This window comes from Podarcis muralis, chromosome 7 (assembly GCF_964188315.1).
Source record: "Podarcis muralis chromosome 7, rPodMur119.hap1.1, whole genome shotgun sequence".
Taxonomy (NCBI): domain Eukaryota; kingdom Metazoa; phylum Chordata; class Lepidosauria; order Squamata; family Lacertidae; genus Podarcis; species Podarcis muralis.
The window spans coordinates 72,434,709-72,455,673 of NC_135661.1; the positions used below are offsets into that span (position 1 = coordinate 72,434,709).

The 20,965-nt window shown below is 48.6% G+C and overlaps 1 protein-coding gene across 2 annotated transcripts in view; it reads left to right on the top strand.

Moving 5' to 3' along the window:
* The window catches only part of KMT2B (lysine methyltransferase 2B), a 61,135-nt gene that overhangs the window by 14,094 nt on the left and 26,076 nt on the right, over nucleotides 1-20,965 (top strand). For both annotated transcript variants that reach the window (XM_028742691.2, XM_077932072.1), the window contains exons 3-9: nucleotides 390-2,644; nucleotides 7,161-7,274; nucleotides 7,558-7,720; nucleotides 9,393-9,648; nucleotides 11,729-11,784; nucleotides 19,697-19,942; nucleotides 20,750-20,844. In XM_028742691.2, the coding sequence (XP_028598524.2) occupies nucleotides 390-2,644; nucleotides 7,161-7,274; nucleotides 7,558-7,720; nucleotides 9,393-9,648; nucleotides 11,729-11,784; nucleotides 19,697-19,942; nucleotides 20,750-20,844 (3,185 nt within the window). The remainder of the gene's footprint in view (nucleotides 1-389; nucleotides 2,645-7,160; nucleotides 7,275-7,557; nucleotides 7,721-9,392; nucleotides 9,649-11,728; nucleotides 11,785-19,696; nucleotides 19,943-20,749; nucleotides 20,845-20,965) is intronic.

Sequence of the window (20,965 nt, forward strand, 5' to 3'; positions counted from 1 at the left end):
GGAGCATAGGTGCTGAAAAGCCTTGACTCCTCAAAAGTGGGGAATACATGTTACTAATCATTGGTCGAAGAAAATGCCTTCTTCAGTGTCCTGCTATGTTTTCCTGCTAGTAAGGAATTATGGGTGCTGCCTGTCTCGGTGCACATGCTGTCAGTGGTGCCACATGTGCTCACCTGGAAGCAGTTGTTTGCTTACTGTAAGTGACCACTCCAAGTGTTTAACTGTTTCAACAAAACTGTCTGCAAGTTGAAGTATTGAGCAACCTTCTGCTCTCTTGAGGAGTACTTCCCAGCATGTTATATCCAGGGCCTGGTGCTGTACACACTGCCCTTGTAGGTTGGAAACTCCAGAGGTATTTTGACAGCCAAGGTTTCCTTCTCTCCTTACAGGCGCAGTGCTGCCGGCACGTCGAAAAAAAAGGGGGCTTGCTGAGGACACCCTTTCCAAGCGGCTGTCGAAGCAGAGAGCTGTGGAATCCCAGAGGGAGCGGATGGTGAAGGCTTTGGCTGAGCTGCTTCAGAGCAACAAGGGGTCTCCAGCAAGGACAGATCGGCTGTCGGCTTCCAGCCCCCAAGCTGGCGGCATGCTTCCTGAGCAGCCTGAAGCAGACCCAGAGCCTGGCGACCCCACGAAACCCTCCGTCTCCCCTGCCCTCCCGTCTCAAATGGAGAAGGACCTCAACTCTGTTGTGTCGCCCAGGCCGCGAGGCCGGCCACGGGGCTCTTTCACAAAGAGGCTCGTTGCGAGACCCAAGCCTCCTTGTCAAAGCACCAAAGCTCCAGATTCCACCCTGGAACCCAGCAGCAGCAGCAGCCCTCGGTCACCCTCGCCGTGCCAGGCGGCCAGCCCCTCCCCTCCGCCCCAGGAGCCCCCGAAGAAGCCGCCACTCATCCTGAAGTTCTTCTCAAAGGCCAAGCGGCACAAGTCCGGCCAGCTGGTGGTGACCCACGTCCGGCTAAAAACTCCCGGGCACAGGAGGGGCCGCAAGAGGAAGTGGAGCGTTGTGCCGAGGAAGGGAATCTCCCCACTTCCTTCCCGGTCTGTATCGGAGTCAGAGGCACCTTTGTCGGAGTCAGACGGGTCTGCCCCAGAGCCGGAACAGAAAAAGGAGTCTTCTACTCCAGAATCTCAGGCAGAAGTCCTTTTCCCAGAGCCAGAGCCAGAGCCCCAGCCAGAACCTCCTGCCCCAGAGTCAGAGCCAGAGCCACAACTGGAGGTGATTGCCCAAGAATCTGAGCAACTGTCAGAGGCTCCTGTCCTGGAGCTGGAGGCTTCTGAGCCAGAACCAGAAGCTCCAGCACCAGGAGGTGGCGTTCCTGCTTCGCCCAGTGAGATAGCTGGCCAACAAGAGCACCAGCAGCCCTGCCCGCAGAGTGACGGGTCAGGAGTTGTTTCCGAGGAGGGGACTTCCAGCATTGCCCTTTCCACGCGGGCGCAGTGTTTGAAAAGGGGTCGCGGGCGTCCTCCCCTGACTGCTACACAGCGAGCCCAGCGTTTGGCTTCTCAGCACCTGCCGGCCAAAGCCAGGGAGGAGGCTCTAGCAGCTGCACAGCAGCCTGGCGGGCCTGGCTTCGAAGAGGCGCCAGGTCACAAGGCCAACTTCCTGAAGAATATCCGCCAGTTCATCATGCCCGTGGTGAGCGCCCGCTCGTCGCGCCTCATCCGGACCCCCCGCCGCTTTATGGACGAGGTTCCGCAGAAGGCAGCCAAGCCCGTGGAAAGCGCTGCGGCGGATGGGCCTTGTGCAGACAAGCAGGAGACTCCCATGCTGCCGTTGCTGGAGACTCCCCTTCAGCTGACTCCCCCAGCCCCTAGCTCCCCTGATAAAGATACCTCTCGGGCCCTGTCGCCCCCGCCTTCCCCCAGTGTGCCCCTCCTAACTTCCTCCATTCCCGCCCTACCTGAGAAGCGCCGTTCCATCCTTCGGGAGCCCACTTTCAGGTGGACCTCGCTGAGCCCCCCGTCGCCCCCCAAGGATACGGGCAAGGCGCTCTTCCATCTTCCTTGCGAAGATTCGTCTCCTTTGCTCAGCACTCCAGCGCCAACCCCATCTCCCCCGGCCAAGCGGACCCCGCTGCTGCGAGCCCCGCAGTTCACACCCAGCGAGGCACACCTTAAGATCTACGAATCTCTGACAGTGTCTCCTGAGGAATCTGACCTAGTGCCTGCGTCCCCCGAGCTCAGGAGGGACCTCCCCGCACTGCAGCAAGATGGTCTCCTGCTCCCTTACGAGCCAGTGGTGACCCGCAGTGGCAAGAAGCTGTTGGGAAGGACGAACCACCTTGCCCTGCCCCTCTTCCCAGAGGTTTCTAGGCCACTTGGGGCTCAGGGCAAAGAGCTGATCACCATGGAGGATGTCAATTCTCCTGGCGTAGTTCACAAGGTGGCCATCCGGAGGATTCTGCCTCCGTCGGCCCAAGTGGAAGAGGAGGAGGAGGAGGAGGAGGAGGAGGTGGCAGCTGAGAGTTCAGAGAGTGAGGGAGAGCCAGCTAGCCTGCGCTCGGAGGCACTGAAGCCCCCTCCAGAGGAGCCCAAGCCCCTTATTACCCAGCTGTCAAGCATGGATAAGGTATACAGCTTGCTCACTCGTGCCAAGGTGCAGCTGTACAAGATCGATCAGCAGAAGCACTTCAAAATGACGCCGGTAAGAGAAGCCTCAGGGGTGGGAGTGGCAAGGCTTTGGCACGATAGGCAAGGCTATGCATTTGTAGAAGGAAATGCTGGTGGTCTTTGGGGCCTCGGTTAATGATTTTGCTTCATCTGTTTTGTTTTTAAGCTCCATGCCCCACTGTGGTACTGTGTACTGTTCATCAAGAGACGTTGTGGGTAAAGTTAACATTAACCCTGTATAAGGGTCCACATAGGTCATTTTTTCCATTAAAACAGAGATGGGGTACTTAGAATCATAGAATTGGAAGGGACCCAGAGGATCCTCTAGTCCAACCCCCTGAAATGCAGGAATATGGAGCTGTCCCATACTGGGATTGAGCCTGCAACCTAGGCATCATCAGCACCATGCTCTAACCAACTGCGTTATTGCATTCCCATCAGCTGCATGCAGCATGGCCAGCGGTCACAACATTGGAAGGACCACAGGTTCTCCATCCCTGCATTGAAATAAGACCACTTCAAAAAGAAGTTGTGATAATTGGGCCAGCCAAATAAGGCTGTGACCTAAGAATCTTTCTGGATGAGACCAAAGGGTCATCCAGTCCAACATTCTGTTCTCACAATGGCCAAGCGGGACCTGAGAGCAACACCAGGTCCCATTTACACTTTCCAGGAACAGGTAGGTTCAGAGGAATGCAGCCTCTGATCCTGCAGTCAGGGCACAACCATTGTAGTTGGTAGCCATTGGTAGACCTGTCCTCCACCAAGTTGTCATCCAAACTGGGCCATGACCAGTGTTAGAAACTGAGATATGAAAGCTAGGAGCTAAATGGCACCTTAAACGTAGGTTATGGGTGCAACAACGGAATGTCTAGGTGCGCTTTTTATAACAGGAATACAAAGCTGAAAATGAATGAACTGCAGCTAAAATGTTATGCTCATTTTTCACATGGCCTAGTCCTTCCCCTGCCCACCCCCCTAATATTCTTAAGAGGGTCTCTTCTCCAGCCTTCAGAGAGTGGCTGGAAGTGGGGAGGCAGAAAAGGTTCCTCCTTTCCTTCCACTCTGCAGTTTTAATCTGAAATCTTAGGCGCAGTACTGTGCCCAGAACTCAAAAACCACTCGCACTGATGAAATTCCCTGTCACAAAATGCGCCTAGAACAATGGGAGTTTCGAGCACTGGCTATGACTACATCTTGGGGCAGGAGATTCCATAGTTTAACTATGCTCTGTGTGAAGAAGCATGTCCTTTTTTCCTATCTGGAATCTTCCAACGTTCTGCTTCCTTGAATGACGATGGATTCCAGTATTATGAGGGAAGGAGAAAAACTTGCCTTTCCTAAACTAAAAGTCCCAAATATTGTAACCTTTCCTCATAGGTATAGTTGATGCATTTCCCAGAACTGGTTTGAGGGCCAGAGTGTGATGGTGCCTTCACCTGGCGGTATATCGTGGGTGAAACCGCCATCACTCCTGAGTTACACTGCCACCAGCGCCCAGAAGGAGGAACAAGCTGCATTTGGCTGGGGGCCCATGAGACCCCGGGGTGAAACTGCTGGCATTCCTGCTGAGGCGGCTTCACCCCAGTGCATCGTGGGGCCCCACCCAACGCAACTTGTTCCTCCCTCTGCTTTTCAACATCACGATGTATCACGATATTGCGGTGTTAGACTGGTGATACATCGTGTAATGGGAATTGGGGTTGCTTGTGCGTAAACTCCAAACTGCTCCAGGCTGGTTGTATAGCTAAACCTTTCCCTGGTTTGACAGCCCTTACAACGCGACTGTCTCAGTCACTGGCAGAATCCGTCAGTGGGCGTTTCCTAAACTTCTTCCAACATAAAAATTCCTTGACTCCAAGTCTCCTCCTAGATTCTCTGCGCGGAAGCTTTCTGCGCAGCGTGGGCGTGCCAAGCGGAGGTCCTGTGCTCTCCCCGCTGATCTCACTGGAAGAGTCTTGGAGCCTTCCCTCCGAAGTACTCTCCGCCTCCCCTTTCTTCCTGGTGTCACCTTGATTTCCTTCCCCAGTGGAAGCTCTCTCTCTCTCCTTGCTAGTTCCCTCCCCTGCATCATTGGGGAGCCTTACCTCTCCTCTTGTCTCTGATGGCAGTTCCCTGACACATCGCAACATTGAAAAGCTTATATCACCACCCAGCCCTTCTCATAGGCGAATTGCTCCAGCCTCAGGATCATTTTGATTTAACTTTTCCATGCCCTACGATATCCTTTTTGAGGTGTGGTAACTGGAACCGTACGCAGTAATCCTGAGTGCAGGCACACTATATAGATTTGTATGACGGCATTATTACATTGGCCGTTTTATTTTCAGTCCCTTTCCCTAACATGGAATTTGCCTTTTCCACACTGCTGGACGTTGGGACTGCATTTGCATCGAGCTATTCACCATGGCCCCAGTAACCCTTTTCCTGTTACTCACTGCCGGTTCAGAACCCCTTAACCATATATGTGATTTTTTGTACCCAAGTGTGTGCTACTTTGCCCTTCTTTCATTGAATCGCATTTGCCATCTTAATGCCCATTCGCCTAGCTTGGGTGCATCCTTTGGGAGCTCCTCGCAGTCCCTTACCACGCTGCACACGAGGGTGTCATCAGAGAACTTGGCTACCTCGTTGCTCATACCTAAATGCAGGCGATTTATAAACAAGCAAAAATACTGATCCTTGGGGGTATCCGCTTCTTACATCCCTCCGTTGCAAGAACTTCCCTTTTATTTCTACACTCTGCTCTGCCACCAAGCTTTGGCCCTTCCCCCAGACACAAAAAGACGTGCGCAGCAGTTCTAAGAAAGACGACACATGGCATGGCCACATCTAGGGCAATGTGCTAAAGTAATCAAAAGTCCTTTGCAAGGAAAATGGTGACCTGTTTATATTATGCAGATTAAGCAGATCTACTTGTTTTGCATAACTTCACCTCCACTTGTCAGGGCTGGAAGCCAGGCAGGGTACTGAAGGCCAGCCCCTGGCCATGGCAAAATCTATATCTCTTTCCCACCATCAATTGATCGTTTTATGTGTATGTCGCTTTCCCAAAGTTAAAACAGTGCTTGAGGTGGCTTGCAACATGAAAACATTTCATAACTACAAATATAACAGAAGTCATAAACAATTAATTAATGGAACATCAAAAAGTACACATTGAACAATTTCCATGTAAATCATAAGAAGATCTGAAATAAAGAAATGAAAAATTAATATCAATGACCGCAGCAAACCTCCCTTCCCCACGAAACCTGCTAAATAATACTCCAGCCCAAGCGTGTGTTCAGCAGCCTCAGCTTTTGTAACTGGAGTCAGTCAGGGCCCCGCCTTCCCAGGGCAGGTGGGAAAAGGCCTGTAAGGTAGGGAGCATGTCTTCCAGAACTCACAGCTGAAATGGTCTCCACAAACACACACACACACACACCTGAGATCTGATCAGGCATTGACCACACACCTTCAAGCCTCTGATTGTAATCTTAGGAATGTAACACTAGCTTTTAAAAGTCTGAAAGCAGAGAGTTTCTGGATGCTGAATTCTGCATTGTAGATTATGCTCTGTGCTTGACTCTTACTTGGGAATACCTTTTCTACTTAAACCTGTGTCTAAAGAGTCTGGAGTTGTGTTTAAATAAGCTAAACCTCATATTCTTTGAACAACCAGAATTTCTAGCCAAGTGAAATTCTCCATTTTGCATTCAGAAAGCACTCTTTGATTTTATTACATTAACATAAAGAGCAAGCGTGCATAAATGCACGTGCTTCCATTCTGAAAGCTTTGTTTCTGGTTGTATAATTAATGTTTGGGGTCCCCCACTCCCATAGTTTTGATTTTTGTGTGTGTCTTGATGTGGGTTGGGGAAGAAAAACCAAGAATCCTGAAATAGATCAAGAATGCATTGCAGGGGGTTGGACTAGATGACCCTCAGGAGTTCCTTCCAACTCTACAAATATGTAAGTGTGGGAATGAAGGAGGGAGGGAGAGAGGCTGAGGCTGAAGGTGGTGATTGGGGTACAGTAGCTATACTGAGAGTAGAGGTCACACAGCTCCCACTGAAGCACCTCTTGTTTTCACGAGTCCCACGCAAATGGCCTTCACTTTTAGGGAGCCAAGACTGTGGGTTTCCAGTGTCATCTTCGTTTTGCTTTTTAAAGAGAGTCTGAATTTTTAGTACCAGCCATTGGACTGTTTGGAGGGTATGTCCAGTGCTTTGCAATGCAGTTAGCCAACATGGTGCCTTCCAGAAGTTGTGGACTATTTTCTCCCAGCATCCTTGACCATTGACCATGCTGGCTGGGGCTGATGGGAGTTGGAGTCTCAGCAATATCTGGACAGCACCATACATATAGGCATGTTCTGTGTTTGTGCAACTGGCATCACAGATCAGTTTCCACAAACACATTCGCAGGCTGAGAGCTGCCGTTATGATGGGGAGAGTCCAGTGTTGCTTGGGACATTTGGTATATGCAAAAAGAGTCTCAAATGCTAACTAACTAACTAACTAACTAACTAACTAACTACCTTTCATCTGTGTGTCTCTTCTCTATAGGGGTGTCAAACAGTCAATACTGAGCTCTTTGAGACTCCAAAGGTCCCCGTTAAGCAGGAGGTGACTACTGAACTCAAAGTGGCAGAAGAGGACAGGAAAGAGGACAGGAAGCAGGTAACTATTTGCGTGTATATACAGTGGTGTAGCTGAACTCCGGTTAGTGACGATGATTCTGGTTTCCAGAGCAATGGATCCTATGTAGACACTGGTATCCTCTGTGCAGATTGCCTTTCTTGGCCTGGCCTGCCAGTGACTTTTAGCAGTGCAGTCCTTCTCTGTACTCCTGGCAAGCGCCGGGTGGTACAGGTTCACTGAGAACTGGGGGGTGGTTTTTCAGGGCCGGCCCTGCTGTTTACCATTCATGCCCATGGCCGATCCTAATTCTCTTCCCTTGCAGGGCCAAGAGTCCCCCGTGCAGGGCCCTCGGATCAAGCACGTGTGCCGGCATGCCTCAGTGGCCCTGGGGCAGTCTCGTGCCATGGTGCCAGAGGATGTGCCGCGCCTCAGTGCCCTGCCGCTGCGGGAGAGGGAGGAGATCGCTGCATCGCCCACAGTAGAGGGTGAGTGGTTGTGTGGGGATGCCAGCTTGAAGCATTCTTTCCTTTACGCTCCGTGGCTGCTTTTTAAAGGGTGAGCATGATAACTTGAGGAGCGTTGAGCTGCAAGATCACAGGGCTATTAATGGGCGCACTAATATGTGGCACCTCCTTCTGTAGCTATGTGGCAAAGATGTTTATTGATCCTTGGTGGGATAATCAGGGGAGCTATAAGGAAGACTGGAAAACCAGTGTTAGCTCTGCACAGATCCTGGAGAGCACTGCGATCATGGTTTTGGCTAGGACTGATGGTAGAGCTGGGTAATATATCACTATATCGTCCAAAACCGGTTTGAATTTCGTATCGTTCTATCGCTTTCATAATTTTTCACCTGGCAATATATTGCAAATCATGATGTGTGTTAGGGCTGGGCGATATAGCATCCAAAACCGGTTCAAAGTCTATATTGTGATACCAGTTTCATAATTTTGACTTGGCAATATATCATGACTTACGATGTATATGTGTCTGTGCTATGCAAAAATCACAATGTGAAAAAAACACCATTAAGCCAGCCATTGCTTCTACATAGCCTCATCCTTATTTCAGACATTGTGGTATATTAGTATATCACAATCTTTAGCTGGTGATATACTGCAATGTTGAAAACCAGATACAGTTGTAGCTTGGATCCTGAACGCCTTGCAATTCGGAACGTTTTGGCTCCCGAATGCCACAAACCCGGAAGTGAGTATTCTGGTTTGCGAACATTCTTTGGAAGCCAAACATCTGGTGTGGCTTCCGCAGCTTCCGATTGGGTGCATGAAGCTCCTGCAGCCAATTGGAAGCTGTGCCTTGGTTGTCGAACGTTTTCGGAAGTTGAACGGACTTCCGGAACGGATTCCGTTCGACAACCAAGGTACAACTGTATTGCCCAGGCCCAGTTGATGGAGGTGAGGGGCAGGGCCTCCTCCAACAGAAGCCCCATGGGAGGGCACTTTCGTCTGAACAGTTCCTCACTCCAAACCTCATTGCTCAAACTCCAACTTTCTTCAGGCCTCAGAGGTTGGTGCAAAGGCCCCTGGGATTGCTGGGTGCTGTTTCCGTGCCTTTTTTGCCCCTTCTGGGCCCTTCTAGGCCCGTTTTGTCATTTTAAAATTCACTTCCGCGCATTTGTGCGGTTAGGCATCAATCAGACAAACATAAACGAGGAGTTGCCTGTACTTTCTTTGAGAGGAGCAGTTCCATACTTAAGCCTTTAGTTCCAAAGTGAACATGCAGGAGCCTTTATATGGGCTGAGTTCCCTTCTTGCCAATAGCACACAGTCTTACCTAATTAAAAGTCCGACTCTTTGGAAAGCTGTTCACCAGTGGAACGGTCTCCTTTAGGAGATTGTGGACTCTCCTTCCTTGGAGGTATCTAAGCAGAGGTTGGATGGCCACCTGTCATGGATGCTTTAGCTGAGTTGGGGGTTGGACTAGATGACCCCAGAGGTCCCTGCCAACTCAACAGTCCTATGATTCTCTGACCTAATAAGTGAATCAGATCCCTTTTGTGGCCTGGTCCTTTTTACGTTGGCTGCACCGAGCTTTCCTTGCGCCCATAGAAATATTTGGGTGACATACAGAGATGCTCTTGGGGGTCTCAAGATGGAGCTGCATTCCGGTCATCTTTTTGACCTTTCCCTTCCGCAGAGACCTCCTCAGCCTCAGAGAGCGAAAGCGGCCACCAGAAGCAAGTGAAGACAGATACCGCCGTCAAGGCCGCACCACCCCCTGTGCGTCGCCACGTCTCCCACCATCACCACCACCACCACCACGGCAAGAAGAACAGAATGACGCGCTGCGGGAAGTGCAAAGGCTGCCTGAAGCTGCAGGACTGTGGGGAGTGCATCAACTGCCTAGACAAGCCGAAGTTTGGCGGGCCAAACACCAAGAAGCAGTGCTGCGTGTGAGTATATCCTGGGGGGTTCCCAGTTCTTTGCTGAATTTTGCCCTCCGGCTTCTCTCTTCTGTCCTGCTTGGGAACTGGGAGCTATGACCGAAGAGTTCTCTGCCCAGCCAAGAAAATAGGTGACGTCCAGTGGTTTTGTGGCTGAGGTTAGGTAGATGCTGGAGTTGTGCAGCTCCCGTGCAGAGCTCGGTTTTGGCTGCAGAATCTTGCCTGCTCAATGCCTTGGCAGCCACTACTTGCAGAACAAGTTCCCAGGCCTTAAGGCAGGGAAGATAGGCCTGTAAGTGTGTAGACGTTTGCCCCATTTCGACAATGGAGATTTGCATACTACAGCAGCTTGTCTCTTGTTGGATTGGGGAGCACAGGTGCATATTTGCCCAACCACGTGCCAATTCCAGTGAAGTCTGGAAGTGGTTGGGTGGTTTCCTTATTTAGCATACTTACGTCCCGCTTTATAGGAGTTGTAAAAGCAGCTTACGCAGGATTCTTAAAATAAAATGGCGCCCAAATCGAGTGGAAGAACAGAAATAAAATGGTGGTGCCCATCCAGAATCAGGATTATTTGGGCAGTGTTTCCTGCCCTCATCCTTATTCTTCCCTTGCACTATATTTGGTAGCGGCTCCCATTCATTTCTCTTGGAATTCCATTAGGGAACTCAATCCTCAGCCTGAAAAAGGTTCCTCACACCTTACCTGCTAATCATGGTGAACTCAACAGCTTCACCTTCTTGCATGCAGGTAGTTCTGGCAAAGGTGAGCTGTTTGGTTTAATCTCAAGTTGAGGTATCTAAACAGCAGTGGTAGAAAGCAGGGACTAGCACCTTTTTTGGGGGGGGGGAACCTGGAGATGTGCCACATAGCCTCGGGAAGCTGCATCCCCCTCTCTTAGCTTGAGTCATCCTCAGAAGGGTGGGCAGGTGTCAAGGAGGATGGGACTTTTCTAATAGCTATGCAGAAGAGGTTTCTGAGCCGAGGTAGTTCTGTCATGCAAGAAGGTGAGAGGATGGCTATCTGTTGTACGGGCACTAGGCTCCCCCAGGAACCTATTTATAGAGCACACGTCCTGATTTGCTTGTGGGGAGGTTATATGACAATGAGCAACCATCCTGATCTGCTTGTGGAGTGGTTTATGCATCTTATTCCATGATGCATTTTCCCATCACTTCCCTAACTCCAAAAAGTCTGATTTTTTTAAAATAAAAAAGTGGATTAGTTGCCCCTAGGGCTGCAGAGCACTTTAATCCACTGGTAAATTGTGCACACCAATCCCTCCCACAAAATATTAGTAAATCTGGAGGCGCCTGCTGTTTCCAATAGCTGCGGAGATTAGAAGTACGTTATTTTAAAAGAAGGACCTGAGTTACTATGGGCTACACCATGCATTTATACATGTTATTGCTTTGCTGTTTTGTTTTACTTGTTTGTATCCTGCATTTTATTCTGTGAACCGCCCTGATATCTTATGATGAAGGGTGGTATAATAATAATAGTAGTAGTAGTAGTAGTAGTAACAACAACAACAACAACAATAACAATAATATATAAAACAACCCCAGTCCTGTGGAAAGCTCTTCCAGCAGAGATTCAGCAGGCACCTTCTGTTTTAACCTTCAGGCATTAGCTTAAACTTCTCCTTGCTGCTAGGTTTATGCAGACAATTAAGAATACATCTTCTGTAATTGATAGCTGTGTACGTGGGGGGGGTTAATTTAAAAAACCACATGTATTTTATTATATATGCTGTAAACTGCTTTGATATTTTCAATGAAATTGCAGCATACAATTCTTACAAACAAATAAATGCCACTGGCAAGAAAAGAGCCTTTCCTTTCTCAGATGGGGCTTTCTTCCCCACTGAGGAGTATTTGACCAGCTGTCCATCACTGCCGGTGTCTAGCTCCACAGTCTTCTATCTGCTTTGAGCAAGACCACGTACTGTGGGCCTGACCCTTTGCTGCCTTGGTGGGAGGGTGTGGGCCAGAGTTCTTTCGGCTCCTCCTGCGCTGGTGGACCGGATATGAGTTTCTTTGTGGCTGATTTCTTTGCTCTGATCATGTCATGTCTGGCTAACTGGCAGGTATCGGAAGTGCGACAAGATCGAGGCGCGGCGGGTGGAGCGGCTCTCTAAGAAAGGTAACGATTGGGTGGACTGATCATGTGCTGCTGTGAGTTGGCTGTGTGATTATGTGTGGCCTCTTCCTTGGTGTCGTTACGATACGATATGATATCTTTATTGTCATTGTCCCATACAGAACAATGAAATTGAAAAATCTACATTCAAAAACCCCTAAAAACTCTGAAACCCCCTTTTAAAATACAATATACTATAGAGACTCCTTATGCTGCGTTTAGAACCATTTGCGTAGAAACTGTTTCTCAGGCGGCTAGTCATGGTCTTTATAACCCTATACCTTCTTCCAGAAGGCAGAAGCTGAAAGAGATCATTTCCGGGGTGCGTACTATCCTGCGTACTGCAATCTTCTGGTCCAAGGGCTCTGTGAACATATTTCTACCTGCGTGTAAACCTTTTGGGTCCAGTCCCACATATACAGTGGAGTAGGGGTTGGGTGCAGGAGTTCTGTACTGAATACCCAGCCGTGAAATGCAATAAGCACTGGTTTCTACATCATGATGGAATGGATGATGACATTCAGCACTTAAAAGACATATTCTTGTTCTAACAGGCTTTTGATGTTTAGTGGTCCGTCACTTATAAAGTTTTGTGTTAGTCCGGGCTGCTGTTTTCATTGTCGTTATCTGTGCATTTTGAAACTGTGTGTTTTGATATATCTTTAACTGTTTTTATCGATATGACCAGCTATGTTTGTTTTATCTTCCTGTAAGCCGCTTTGGGCAAAAACTTTCTGTGGGAAAGTGGGGTGTGTGTGCAAATGGACTTAATTCTTCTGCTACTACTTACTTATTGTCCTTCGCATTGTGTATTGGTGGGTTATATTTTGCAAATTCACGTATTAAATTGTTACACGTTGTTAAACAAGCTCTGTTTTGTGAAGAAGTTGAAATTTGGTGTCTAAGCCTCTTTCAGAGACTGGGAAGAAAGGTTGAAGCTCGTGGATATTGGGTGGGGAGAGAGAGAAAAAGAACGGGGTGTTTAGTGCCAGTCTTGCGTTTAATGACTCTCCTGGTAGCCCCAGACTGCCAGAGAAGGGGCAGATCTCTCTGTCCCTCCACCATCAGGGCACTTGGCAGAAGGAAATATTTTTAGTAGCCTGCTAAGAGTCTAGTGGGCTGCATTTACTTCTGTGCTGGCTGTAGAGAGGAGTCTTTCCCCTCTTCTCCACAGCTAGCATACAACTAAAGGTTGGTAGTAAAAAGAAATCGTAGGCTAGTGACATCTGTAGGCTTCTTTACAAGTCCAATTCACAAGCCATGGTAACTGCGCTGAAGGGAAGAGTCCTTCTCCCACAGATGTAAGATACTCTGCCTGCTTCCAGGGGATTTGGGGCATTCCCTTTAAAAAATGGTTTTTATGCATCATTTACCAGTATACTTTTAAAACTGTGAAGTCAGGAACACATCTTGTGTATACAGAAAATAAATAGAATATTAATCAGAATGAACCCACTGGAATTTAATGGGCATGTCTAACTTAGGTCTGTTAATTTCAGCAGGTGTGCTCTGAGTAGAACTGACTTGAATGTAACCATCTGTGTACAGGATTTGTGCTAGCAGGCCCATCCTATATCCCGTGGCTTCATTGCACTTGTGCAGAACTCGAGGTGCTCTGCTCAGGTGACTCCAACCTCATTTGGTGCCAGTGGATACTTCTTCCATAGCGCTGTAGCTGCTTTTGATCTCTCTCCCTGGGACGTGCCCCATGAGGTTTGGAACAGAGGTAGCGTCCTTGTTTCGACCTTCAACGTATAGGAGGTTCCAAAGAATCCTTCAATAAGCCTCTAGTGCTGCTTGTTCAGGAGTATCAGTTGTGTGTATGTGTGTGTGAAAGAGAGAGCTCATGTGGCCACAGTGATACATTGGGGCTCCTTTTGCAGCTTAGCTGCCTTCTGTGCCCTGTGGAAACCTGTGCAGATGGCATCCAAGCATGGTAGCAACTGGGCTCTTGATGATTTGTTCCTTAGCCACTCTGATTGTTCATTTTAGGGACTGGCTTTTCATTTGGCTGATTTAGATTTGTAGCCTGTCCAGTTCCAAGAGCTCAGGACATATAAGAGAGGGAGAGAGAGAGACCTGCAATGCTTTGCTCCATTTTTTAAATAGGATGCTAACATCCAAAAAGTGTGCTGGAATTTTATTAAATTATAACATTTCCATAACAGTGGCTCTTGCCGCAAATTCATATTTGAGTTCCTGTTTGGAATCTGCCTTTACCTTGCAATGGAGGAGAGGACCCGGATATGGGTTGCCTCTTCCATTCACACCACCAGGAAGGAATAAGTAGACTGAGACACAGTGCCCTCCTAGTGGGATGGGCAACCCACTTCCTTGGCTCCTCTCCTGCTGAGCTCCACCGCAGGACTGGGACATGTCCCATTGTGAGAGATCGAAAGCTCTGCAGGCTGGTAACCTCTTTTCTTTTTTCCTGATCATTACTGTGGGTATTGTCAGATCTATTAAAAAAAACACCCCTCTATACTACTGAGATAGGGGTCTCCTTGCAAAGTAAGGCACCTCTAATCATATGGAACATAGGAAGCAGCCTTATACAAGGGCAAATGTACTTGTTTACGATGGCTTTCTCCAACCTGGTGCCCTCCAGATATTGCTGGTCTACAGCATCCCTGACTATTGGTAATCCCTAGTGGCACTGGTAGGAGTTGTGGTCCAAAGGATCTGAAGGGCATCACGTGGGCTACTCCAGGGTCTCAGGAATAGGTCTTTCTGATCCCTCTAACTGGTGACACCAAGGGTTGACCCAGTGACCCAGGTGATCTACTGCTGAGCTATCATCCTCCATTGAGTAGACAACAGCTTAACTTACTCATGACTTTGACTGTATGCACACTATAACTGTAAAGCACATTCTTTCCCTCAAAGGATTCTGGGCACTCAGAGTTGCAATTCCCAGCAGCCCTTAATAAACTACAGTGCCCAGAATTCTTTGAGAGGAATGTGCTTTAAAGATTAGTGTGTATGCTGCCCCCAAGTCTCAATTGACTCCTGTGTATATTGTCTGCAGGTGTCATTCCACTGAAAAGTGCTGTTTTTCCTAGATCAGGAGTGGGGAATCTCAGTCCCACAAGCCAAAAGTGCCCATTCCTCCTGACCCAGAAGATTCTCCCACTACCTCTGCTGGCTCCAGCCTTTACTGGCTCTACTCCAAGCCCTGCTTGAGTGCTTTTGCCTGGCTGGAACCGATATTTAATTTGTTTATTTATTGCATTTATATCCCACCTTTCCTCCAAGGAGCCTCAAGGTGGCATTTGTGCATGGTTCTCAACAGTAAAACCATATGTGCATGGTTCTCAACAGTAAAAATAGCATAATTTACATAAAATCACAGTCAATTAATTGAAATACATTCTAAAATCAATTTGGAATCAAATTAATGGCAACCACCGGGCTAGAGTTCTATGAGGATTATAGAAGGAGGGGGTCAGACTGTGCTTTGGCCAAAGGCCTGGTGGAACAGCTCTGTCTTGCAGGCCCTGCGGAAAGATGTCAAGTCCCGCAGGGCCCTAGTCTCTTGTGACAGAGTGTTCCACCAGATTGGGGCCACGGCCGAAAAAGCCCTGGCTCTGGTTGAGGCTTGAATGCATTCAGAGAAGGAGGAGTGGTCTTCTTGCCAGGCTAGATGACTTGCAGCTGGATCCTGACTTCCAGGGAGTGGCTTCCTGTGACGAAAAGGAAATGTTGGGGAGGGCAGTGATGGTGGAAGTTCCACTGCTGGTCTTACTGCATTCCAAAAAGCCCCAGCAGCCCGTCTTAAATGAGGAGAGGGTCTTCTCACCAGGCTAGATTGTTTACAGCTATCTCCCTCATCTCTCCTCCAGAGGAGGCTGACAGCAGCAAATGGGAAATGCTGGGGAGGGCAGTGATGTTGAGTCCTCTTCCCCTGGAAGTTGCAGGTGCTGGTCTTGGAATGTGTCCTTGAACCGTGATTATTATTATTTCATTTCATCATCCGGTCGCCTTTTAGAGTAAGAAATAAAGCGCAGCAGCCTCCCCGTCCACAGCATGAGGACGTGCAAGTTTATGTGCCCTTTCTCTTCACCCTGTCATCATTCTGCATGCTTTTGAGTTCCTGGCTCTCATAAAATGTAGTAATTTCTAATGCAGCTATTGTAATAAAGTGATTTTTCCGCCTGGGGGATGGGCACCAATACAGCTCCTTGCCAGCAGAGCAAGGGACCCCGAGAGAAAGAGAAAGACAGTATCACATCCCCTGACCTTTTGTTTTCTCAAATGAGGGATTTGAGAGGCAGGGCAGAGAGGGCGGACAGCTATACTGCTCTGTACTATCAATGTGGGGGCATTGGAACCTGACCTGCAGTGACTCTTAGCCTTCGCTTGTGAGGAAAACCACAGCTATCAAATCTCCAAAAGGGGGCGGACCTTCCTTCTTCCACCATGTCTAGCCACAAGCTCTTACTGACCCTTCTTGTACTCTGTCTCAGGGCAGATTTCTGTGGGACCCTCTGCCAATGTGGAACTTTTTAACTCTCTGAAAATGACTATTAAAATGCTGTTCTCCTTTATCTAGCGTTTGTATACTGCTTTCCAAGTGCTTTGCATCCGTTACCTTTTGATCATTCTTTTAACAACAACATTGTGAGGTAGGGTAGCATGACCAGCCCCATATTGCAGATGGCAGGAGGGGCCTAAGGCCCATGGGGTCATCTAGCCCAATGCAGTGCAGTCGTACCTTGGAAGTAGAACAGAATTCGTTCCGGAAGTCCATTCGACTTCTGAAACATTTGACTTCCAAAGCGCGGCTTCTGATTGGCTGCAGGAAGGTCCTGCAGCCAATCAGAAGCTGCGGAAACCCTGTCGGACATTCGGCTTCTAAAAGAACGTTCGCAAACCGGAACACTCACTTCTGGTTTTCGATCGTTCGGGAGCCGGAACGTTCGACTCCCAAGGCATTTGGGAGCCGAGGTACGACTGTAATCTCAACTAAAGTGTTATAAGAAATATGTAAAGCATCCATAACAGATGCCCACCCAACCTCTGATTAAAAACCACCTTCTGAGGGAGTCCGTTCCATGATAAAGGCTTTGTTTGAATGGCTTTCTTTTTGTGTATATACAAAGGAAGGAAGAACACCAAGCTGTGATGTCAACTGCTCCTTTAGCAGCAATCCCCCTCCCTAACCCCAGTTCTTATTCCCTACTATAAGCCTTCTCTAAGATAATTTCTTAATTCAGATGATCACATTTTCTCCTTCCCCTCCACTTCCCCTTCCTTCTCTTGCCTGTTTCCCACCCTGTTTCTGAATAATAAGAGTGTAAGCTTCTCAGGGCAGGGACCTGTCCTCTTAAAAGACTTCATGTGCACCATGTATTTAAAGCACATTATGTCCCCCCCTGCAAAGAATCCTGGAAACTGTAGTTCACCCCTTTCACTGCCCAGCACCCTTAACAAACTGCAGTCCCTAAGATTCCTTTCCTTTTGTGAGGGGTTGTGCGTGTTGTGCTTTAAATGTATGGAGTAAACACAGCCATAAAATGAGATGGCTGTAAGGACAGCAATCCCATCATTCAAACAGGTTGAGAACCATTGTGCTATAATGGAGAGGGTAATCTGCCCCCTTCCTCCTTCTCCCTCTTCTACTTTTTGCTGGGGGCAATGGAGGCTGCTAGGTTTTGAAAGTGAGTAGAGGAAGCACAGACAGACTGGGTGGAATTTGCTGGTCAAGGACAAAGATAGGTGGAGCCCTGCAAACCACAACAGATAGTTCCGGGACAATGGATTTGAGGATTGGGGGAATGTGATCTCTTCCCAGCTTGTGGATGGGGAGGGGGAAGTGGGCTTGCCTCAGGAAGAGGTGGGGCCTGGTTCTCCCAGGGAAGCCATTCCAGGTTGAACCAAGCACGAGCCCTGCCTGGTGTTTGTGTGGGAAATGGCATTTCTTGCCTGCAGACTGAAGAAGCACTGATTATGTGAGCAGATGATCTTGGGAAGAAGGCTGCGATTTGGGGGTGGGGGGCAGGGAGGGAGGGAGGGAAAAGCAAGGAGGTGGGACGGGTTTTATTGGATCAGCTCTGGGCAGAAAGATGGCTGTAGCAGCGGAAGCCAAGACTCCTGACCTCTCTATACTCAGTGGGGGGGGGGGGAAGGCAGCTATAAATTTCAGCCTCAACATTGAAGCCCTGCAAGGGGGGTTCCCCCTTTCCCTGACCTGTGTCTGTTCCTTCCCTGCCCCATCACTGCATCTAATATGGAAACTGAGGCAGGGGTCTTTACTAACCCCCCCACCCCCAAGAAAAAGGGTTGATCTCTGGAGTTTGTAATTAATTTCACATGCAATGTAAGGGAAGGGGTGCAATGCAAAAAAGGGGGGGATTTGGGGGTGATGAATTAATATAGCAAAGACACCCAGAAAGAGTTTTGTAAGACTAAGAAGACAGATTCCCTGCAGCTAAAGTTTCATGACTGTCTGCTTTGAGTACTGTGGTCTTTCAGGCTGTTAGATTTTAAGATGCAATTTTTATTTTTTAAAAAAAATGGTTGCTGCTACCAACCTGGGCTGCAATCCCCTTGTGCATTTAAATGAACTTACTTCTGAGTAGGCCTGCAGAGTCTTGTGCTGCATCACAGCTTCCCTTCTGGAGTTTGTAGGGAGGTTTTGCTGGCAACACTCAAGCTGCCTTGAAATCCTTGTGATGGGAACAATGGCCCAGACCCAGTCCTGGCCAGGTGAATGCTTAACTAGCTTTTGTATTGGAAATGAGGTAGTTGAAGAGACTGCCAGATTCTCCCTGGGGGAAAAGAATCAGTTTTGCCTGCCTATTGAGAAAGGTAGGGTGGAGCCACAGCAAAATCATTATATCAGGAGGGACAGAGAGATACTCTCAGAACCAGAATGTTAGGAGGGAGGGGAGAAATAAATGAGCAGTTGAAGAAGAGGGAAATATAAGACTTCTGTAAGGTAAGTGAGCTTATTAATAAGACTTTGCCAAAAGTGAAATCCTGGATAGTATTGCTATTTTGCACCCCAGGCAGTGTTCAGAGCAGTTTCTGCGCTCTGGGCGCAGTACTGCGCCTAAGATTTCAGATTAAAACTGCAGAGTGGAAGGAAAGGAAGACCTTTTTCTACCTCCCCACTTCCAGCTACTCTCTGAAGACTGGAGAAGAGACCCTCTTAAGAATATTAGGGGGGTGGGCAGGAGAAGAACTAGACCATGTGAAAAATGAACATAATATTTTAGCTGCAGTTCATTCATTTTCAGCACTGTATTCTTGTCATAAAAAAGCGCACCTAGACATTCTGTTGTTGCGCCCATAACCTACATTTAAGGTGCTATTTAGCCCCTATCTTTCATATCTCAGTTTCTAACACTCACCCCCAGGGAGCTCAGCAAATTAAGAGCTGTTACGAGGTGTGTTATTTCTTTTGTTAAATTTGTATCCTGCCTTTCCTCCAGGGAGCTCAAAGTTATTATTATTGCTATTAATATTAATAATTACCCACCATTCACCCTAAGGTCCTAGAACGGGTAGCAACCATTTAAAATACAGCTTGAAACAAATTGCAGTCACAAGAATTGAGTGGATCTTGAAAATATTTATCTCAAGCGCCAAATGCTAGGGTAAAGGGTATACGTGGTTGTTCCTCACAACAACCTGGCGAGGTTGAGAGATGGTGACTAGCCCAAGGTCATGTAAGGAGCCTCATGACTGAGTGCAGACTTCCTAACCCAGCATTCTAACCCCCTACACCACACGACACCAGCCTTGCCCTGCTCTGATGTGCACAATATTAGTGGTTATCTCTCCCACATCCCTTGAAATGATGCCAACCCTTCTGAAGAGTGTGTGGCAGGGTGGAGGTGAATGGGAGAATCTGGTCCTCCCAGACAGCACCCGCCTCGTGAGACTGCTCACTCCATGCCTTTGTCTCCAGGCCGTACGGTAGTGAAGCCCATCGTCCCCTGGGATTCGGAGGATTCTCAAGAGGAGTTCCCAGCCCCCTGGGAAGTCATGCTGGGGGCCACGGAGACAGCGGAGCAAGACTCCCTGCTGCAGCGCAAGTCGGCTCGGCGCTGCGTCAAGCAGAGGCCTTCCTATGACATCTTTGAATCCTCTGACTCGGAAAAAGAGATGGTGTCCGGCTCAGCCACGCATCGCCGGAAATCCTCCCGGGACTCAGGTGAGAGAGGGGGGGAGAATTCAAGGCTGCTTTGCATTAATCCTGCATGTAGATAGCCCCGTGCACCAATCCTACAAAGGAATAATGTTGCTGCAGGCTCATTGCAACTTCCCATGACATTTGTGTGGCAGGGTCAGTGTGCCTTGCTGGACTTGGACCACATCAAGTTAACTTTTCTGGATGATTTTGGCTGTGTGTGAAGCAGCCTTTGTTGTTCTGTGGCTGTGTGAGCCACCCTACCCCATATAATGGGCTTAGCTGAACCCTGCACACCTCTTCTGTGTCAGTGGGGAGCAAATGCTCTGGGGATGTGCCATTGTCTGAGGCCTGCGAATGGAGTCAGGCAGGAGTTCTTGCCTGCCACTACTCATGCTAATTCCCAAGCATGCTGTAAAGCAGGATGGCGGAATCTTTGACCCTCTATATCAGTGTTTCTCAAGCTTGTGTCCCCTCCTGTTGTTGCACTACAACTCCCATCATTCCTTAGCTATCAGCACCAGTGGTCAGAGATGATGGGAGTTGTAGCCCAACAATAACTGGGGACTCAAGGTTGAGAAACACTGCTCTAGATTATGTTGGACTACACCTTTCCCCATCCCTGGCCATTGGTCATGCTGACCAGGGTGGATGGGAACTGCAGTCCAACCAGCTTGCGGAGAGCCAAAGGTTCCTACGCCCTGTGGTAAAGGCTAGCTGAGTTGCTGTGCTTTCGAGAACAAGAATAGGACCTTATCCAGTTTGGGACTGATCAAAGCTGACAGGGAAGAAAAGAGCTGGTTGACCGGCAGTTCCTGCTTTTATTTCCAGATCTGCTTCCCATGGATTCGGAGGAGCAGAGTCGGCCCCGCAGGACCCCCCTCCAGCCTGTGGTGCAGCTGAAGGCCAGAAAAAGGCCAGAGAAGGTGAGGCTTGGGCAAGGATTAAGTCAGAGCGGGCAGGGACTAGCCCACATTTATTTTTTAAAATGCAGCAGTTTTATTGTGATCCACATTTTATTCCACCATTATAGCCCTTTGTGGGCAG